This window comes from Mus caroli, chromosome 8 (genome assembly GCF_900094665.2).
Source record: "Mus caroli chromosome 8, CAROLI_EIJ_v1.1, whole genome shotgun sequence".
Classification (NCBI taxonomy): domain Eukaryota; kingdom Metazoa; phylum Chordata; class Mammalia; order Rodentia; family Muridae; genus Mus; species Mus caroli.
Window position 1 is genome coordinate 10,237,851 of NC_034577.1, and position 6,207 is coordinate 10,244,057.

Here is a 6,207-nt window from a genome sequence, read left to right on the forward strand (position 1 = left end):
AGCGGAGGCCCAGCATCAGGGGCCTTACAATAGAATAGAGGCCTGTTTGACTCAGACCTAAACGGTTTTGAGTCTTTGGCTTATTTAAAACGTCACATTTCAGGAGTGCCACGATCGATTTCTGAAAACCTCTCATTCTCCTTTACCATTAACGTAGGGAGAAAGGTGCTATACAAAGTACAGCCAACGCGAGTAAGAAAAACTTGAGCACATGGGAAAACTGTATTGTTCGTATATCTGCTACAAATAAAATAAAATAAAAATAAAACGCCAGACGCCTTTAATCCCAGGAGGCAGAGGATCTCTGAGCTCCAGGAGAGCCAGGTCTACAGAGTGAGTTCCAGGACAATCACGGCTACACAAAGCCCTGTCTCAACAGAGAAAACGTGTAGGAGGGAGGCGGAGGGCAGAGTGGGGCGAGGAGAGCGACGGGTTTACTTTCGGTGCAGTCCCAGTGACTCCGGGTGGACCGGGGCTCCCAGTCCCCATCGCAGGTCAGCAGCGCACGGGACGTCCGGAGCGAGCATCTGCTCTCCGCGTGGCTGGCAGCACCGATCTCCTTCACCGTCGTCGCCGTCCTAGGTCATTCGCGGTCTTTTGAAAACTGCCAGGCTGCCCCCTACAGGCGCGGGGCAGCACTGGCACCGCCCCTTCCCTGTCAGGGCCGGGGAGGGGACACTGAACACCGAATGCCAAGGGAGGGGCTGCCTAGTCCTCGCGAGGCTTTGTTCTCGCGGAGGTGGCGGCGGCCGGCCGGCCGGTGGGGATGCGCTCGGAAGAGGGGGCCGGAGGCTTGGGCGCAGCCCTGGCTGCGCGGGGCCCGAGCTGGAGGGAGAAACTATCGAGCTCAGAGACCCACTGCCGCCGCGAATCGCCGCGGAAGGAGTCTGCGGCGCCGCCCGCCCCGACCCTAAGTGAGAGCGGGCCCGGCAAGCCTCGCGAGGAGAAGAGGACGGCCCTGAGCAAGGTGGGGGCGGGGCCCGCAAGTCTCGCGAGAGGACGGCTTCTGAGCCCCCCGGGTGGGCGGGGCGTGTTGCTCATCTCAGGGGCGAAGCCTAGTCTCCGAAGTGATGCGGGCTGTCGCGAGCGGGCTGGACTAGGATCAGCGAGTCGGGGTCGAGCTGGGCACCCGCGATGCCGGGGATCTGCGTCCCCGAGCTGGGAAGCCGCGGTCCCCCGGACTCCCGGGAGCCCCAGGCTGGGTGGGCGTGGCGGGCGGCAGCACCTGAGTGACACGCAACGGTCATCCCAGGTGGTCCTCCGGCGTCTGCCCCCGGGCCTCACCAAAGAGCAGCTGGAAGAGCAACTGCGCCCCCTGCCGGCGCACGATTACTTCGAGGTGGTGGCTGCGGACCTCAGGTGAGGGCTGCGGCGGGACACCCACCGGTGAAGGACGGAGGACCCCGCGGGCGCTCGCAGTTGCAGTCCCCTCCCAGCTGTCAGTGCACGCCCACGTTAGGAGCGGGCAAGTCACCTCGTCAGCCCGTTACCATGCCTTCCTCGGCGTAGCTTTTAATAAACTGTATAATGAGCAAAACCGGACTGCATCCCTTACACACGTTGAGTCAGGAGTGTTTTCGCTAGTGAGGGACCAGTAACTGAGCCCTGAGAAGTGGAATCTCTCATTGCTTGCACCACCACCCAGCCAGAAGGTTCCCTGCCTGTGGGGATGCGAGCAACGCAGGGCTGACCTAAGCAGCAGATGTCTGTGCCACAGGGATTCGTGGGTTTTCCACGATATTTATTTTTATATCCTTTTATGGTATTCTTTCTCATTTGTGTCATATACGCTTTCCTTTGGGATACCAATTTTGTTTTGTTATTTTTTTTAAGTCTATTCTAATGAAAATATGAATAATTAAATGGGTATCCTTTGAAAAACCGCAGGTGGTTTTCAGGTGGCTGAAGTTTAGAAAAACGGCTAAAAGAACAGTGTACAATTACTCGGTGTGCAGTTACGGTCCCAGCTTGTAACTTGCACCCTCTGTATGAACAACAGTTTTCTCTAAACTTCTATTCTTTGTGAAACGAAATGGAATCGTTCCTACCTGTGAAAAGAGTTGTGTTTGAGACGGGGAGAATGGTTTAGTCTTTCCTTGGTACGTGGTCTACCCATCCGAAAAGAAGTCACCGTACAGCATCTCATCCATGAAGGAGCCTAGACAAGTCTCGTTCTTGTTCAGATGTACCAGAAATGACTCTAAAGGTACCCATGGCATGGTGACTTCTGGAGTCTAGTATTTTAACCTTGGCTCTGTACAGAAGAGGCGGTCCTGAATAATTAAGGCTTCAGTTAATGGTTGCTTTATCTTTGGGGTGTTTTGTTTTTTGCTAAGGAATATCCAAATTGTTAAAATTTACTGAGATGTGATTCTCGGGCATGAAAAAGTATTTGCTTATTCATAGGAGATAAGGCAGAATCAGGGGCCGTCCGTTTTACTAACCACTGTTGCCTCGGTTTCAGCCTTTATCCTCATGTCTACTCCAGAGCATACATTAATTTTAGGAACCCTGATGACATCCTGCTGTTCAGAGACCGTTTTGACGGCTATATCTTCATTGGCAATAAAGGTCAGTGAGTTTCAGTTAACTTCTCACACACAGCTAAAATAAGGTCATAAACTCTTACTGTCACGTCATGTGCTGATGGAGCTTATAAACCAAAGCATCCCAGACCTTCCTCGAGATAAGAACGAGAGGGAGTGTGACCTTGCTGGAGAGTGAGTTCTCACAGGCTCCTTTTTCCAATAAATGAACCTTGCGTTCCAAAACTAAGTTATCTTACGATGTTTGATGAAAGTTTCCTGGGCTATATCATACACTTATATTTAGGCCAGGGATCCAGAGCACTGGCCATGATTGCCATTTCTTAACAGTGTGGTGGAGGGGCGAATGGTCATGAATATCAGCCATGGAGCCTGTGGCGCAGTCTCCCCTTCAGGGACTCTGCTCCTGAACTTTCTGGATCCGTTTCTTACGTTCCTCCTTCCCCGTCCCGTCCGACTGTCCTGTGTTACATTTTCTGCCTTTAAGGTTTGTAAACAGTCTATAGGAAGCTCTTTCTGCCCTCCCCAGCCATCCGTTTTCCATCCATCCCCCTCCCCCATACTGAACTGTGTTCCTTCTCCGTCAGGGCAACAAACAGAAGATCAGGTTGTAGTTTCTGTGAATGTCACGAGAGTTTAGTGCTCAGGCCATTTGGCATTCTAGTTCATTGGTAACTACTTTATTCAGATGGTCTTTTTTTTTATTGGTAAAATATACATAACAGAAGTCACCTCCCCCTCCTTCTTGAGATTGACTCTGTTTCTTAGGTCAGGCTGACCTTAAACCTCACTGATTAATTCTCCTGCCTCCTGAGGAATTCGTGGGTCCTTCCTTCCTTCTTTCTTTCTTTTGTGTGTAGTTCAGAATTATTAAAATTATTCATTTTATACAACCAGTCACCCAGAGTCTCTAATTGTTACATAACTGAAACTTTATTAATTAAACACTAGTGCTGGGCCCTCCCCCTCCTCCTCCCTCCAGCTCACTCCACTTTCTGTCTCTATGAATGTTATTACTCTGCATGCCCTGTATTAGCAGAGTCACACTATCTGTCTTCTTGGCTAGCTTCTCACTTAGCATAATGGCCTCCAGATTCTCGAATGTCATAACTGCAGAATTCCCTTCCTCTCAAGGCTGGAGAACATTCCCATAGGAATGTTTGTTCATTTTACCTATCCATCCGTATGTCAGTTGAGACTTGACTTGTTACAAGCTTTAGCCAAGGTAAACTCCCCTGGATATGCAGATGTGTCTCAGAGACCCTGTTCTCAGATTGGATATCTACCCAGAGGTAGACTTGGGGGTCAGGTGGTAGCGCTGCCCTCACAGAACAGACACCATCGTGCATTCCTAGTGACAGTAATGTACAAAAGCTACGACTGTTCCTCGTCCTCTCTAACGCGCTCTGTTTTGAGTTTTCATTGAAGTTGTTTGGTATCACATTATAGTAGCTGGCCTCGTGGGCTCAAGAATAAGAGCTCTCCTGGGATTCTTTTCTCTTGGGGATAGGAATTGTTCTTTGTTTTATTTTTGTTGTTGCTTTGATTTGGGTTAGATTGAGTTAACTTGAGTTTTGAGATGGTGTCAATAGAGTATCCCAGGTTTACCCTAACTTGAGTTCTTCCTGCCTCAGCCTCTCAAGGATTGGGATTATAGGTTATGTACTAACTAATATACCCAAACTTTTTGTGATTTAATTTTGTATTATCCAAAACATTTGCAATTAAACATTTTTTTATATTGCTGTTGGCTGTATGTAGACCAACTCTGAAGAGATATCACTGAAGTTCTTTGTCACTTTTTTTTCAATTAAAAAATTTTTATTTTCAGTAGCTAGAGAGGTGGCTCAACAGTTAAGAGCATCAGCTGTTCTTCCTGAGGTCCTGAGTTCAATTTGCAGCAACCACATGGTGGCTCACAACCATCTGTAAAGGGATCCAATGCCCTCTTCTGCCACACAGGTATACATGCAGATAGGGCACTCATGTACACTAAATAAGTCTTTTTAAAGAAACTTATTTTTGCTGAGCAGTGATTAAAAACATGCTTTTAATCCCAGTACTTAGGAGGTAGAGGCAGGCGGATTTCTGAGTTCGAGGCCAGCCTGGTCTACAGAGTGAGTTCCAGGACAGCCAAGACTACACAGAGAAACTCTGTCTCAAAAAAANAAAAAAAAAAAGAAGGGGGGTGGGGTGGCAGGAACATATACATATATAACGTTTATGTGTATATGTGTGTATGTGACATGTGTTGTAGCAGGGTTCAGCTGCCAGAAGAGGGGACTAGATCCCCTGAGCTGGAGTTGCAGGTGGTTGTGAGCTGCCCAGCGTGAGTGCTGGGAACCAAGCTCACGTCCTCGGGACAGACAGCAAGCGCTCCTCACCTGAAGCTGCCTGTCCAGCCTGTCGTTCCTGAACTAGGTTATTTACCTGGCACATTGAGGGTTTTCTTTTGCTTTGTTTTGTCTCACCTTGTACCCCAGGCTGACGCCAAACCTGCAGCAATCCTGCTGTGTCTCTCCCTCATAAATCCTGGAACCACAGGTACATGATAGCACTCCCAGACGTTTCCCGTTTCTTTTTTCACTTGGCTGGGTGGCTGCTGCGCTGCAGAAGTTCTCTGTGTACTCCGGGTGGCGCTCCCTTGCCAGCTGGATGGCTCTCCCAGTCCATAGATTGCCTTTTCACTCCGAGGATTGTGACTTTTGACGCAGCTGAGGTTTTGGTTTTGATGTAGTTCTGTTCACCTGTTCTTGCTTTAGTTGCCTATGTATGTGTTGTCACATCTAAGAGTTTGTGAATGTAGAGCTTTTATAGTTACTGGCTGTGTGTTTTGAGTTTGTTTTTAAGTTTGTGGCATTGGGTAAATGTCTAATTTCATTCTCTTGTGTGTGGCTGTCCAGGTTTCTCAGCACCATTAGTTGAAGTAGCCACTGGTTTCTATTAGATGATCTTAGCATTCTTGTCAAAGTGATTTGATCATATACCCAAGTGTTTTCTGTTGGCTCTCCATTGCGTTCCTTGGGGTGTTTGTCTGTTTTGTTCTAGTGCCACGCTATCTTGATTACCTTAGCTCTGTGGTAAGTTGTGGAGTCAGGACTTTGTCAGCTGCTGTGTGCTGCGGGAGCACCACCCCTGCCAGTCCTGTGCCTTCCACCTCCCCATTTTTGCTTATTTCTTAATTTTCTGAATTATACTTATTTATTTTATATACTGACAATTTTGGAATTTTGGTATCTTTTTTAAAAACAGAAATATTATAAGATGATATTGCTTATTGGGTTTAGTCTTGAGGTAAAGTGTTCCATGTGCTAGCTAAAGCCAATGAACAGATTCTTCCAGATCACCTTCCTCCCGTATAACATCCAAATCAGCGCCTACTGCTTCCATTTTTCATATTTTGTTTGAAACAAACCCAACATAGAACATAATATATGTCCTTTGAGCTCCCAAACCCTTTTTAGCCCTGTGTCTCTTTTAAGCAGAGTAAGTTCTTTAAGCAGACATAGATAGATAGACAGATAGATATCTGCTTAATATATAGCAGATATGTATATATATATATAGAGAGAGCAGATATATATTGTTGCGGCCCGCCCGCGGTCCACAACACGAACGGTTCACTGAGAATGGCAGTTCCCTGCAAAGAGAGGAATCTAGA

The 6,207-nt window shown here is 47.7% G+C and overlaps 1 protein-coding gene across 2 annotated transcripts in view; it reads left to right on the forward strand.

Moving 5' to 3' along the window:
• Window positions 1–694: 694 nt before the first annotated feature.
• The window catches only part of Upf3a (UPF3A regulator of nonsense mediated mRNA decay), a 13,351-nt gene continuing 7,838 nt past the window's right edge, over window positions 695–6,207 (forward strand). For both annotated transcript variants that reach the window (XM_021170866.2, XM_029480841.1), the window contains exons 1-3: window positions 695–967; window positions 1,253–1,359; window positions 2,465–2,571. In XM_021170866.2, coding sequence (XP_021026525.1) covers window positions 767–967; window positions 1,253–1,359; window positions 2,465–2,571 — 415 coding nt within the window. In that variant the 5' untranslated portion in view covers window positions 695–766. The remainder of the gene's footprint in view (window positions 968–1,252; window positions 1,360–2,464; window positions 2,572–6,207) is intronic.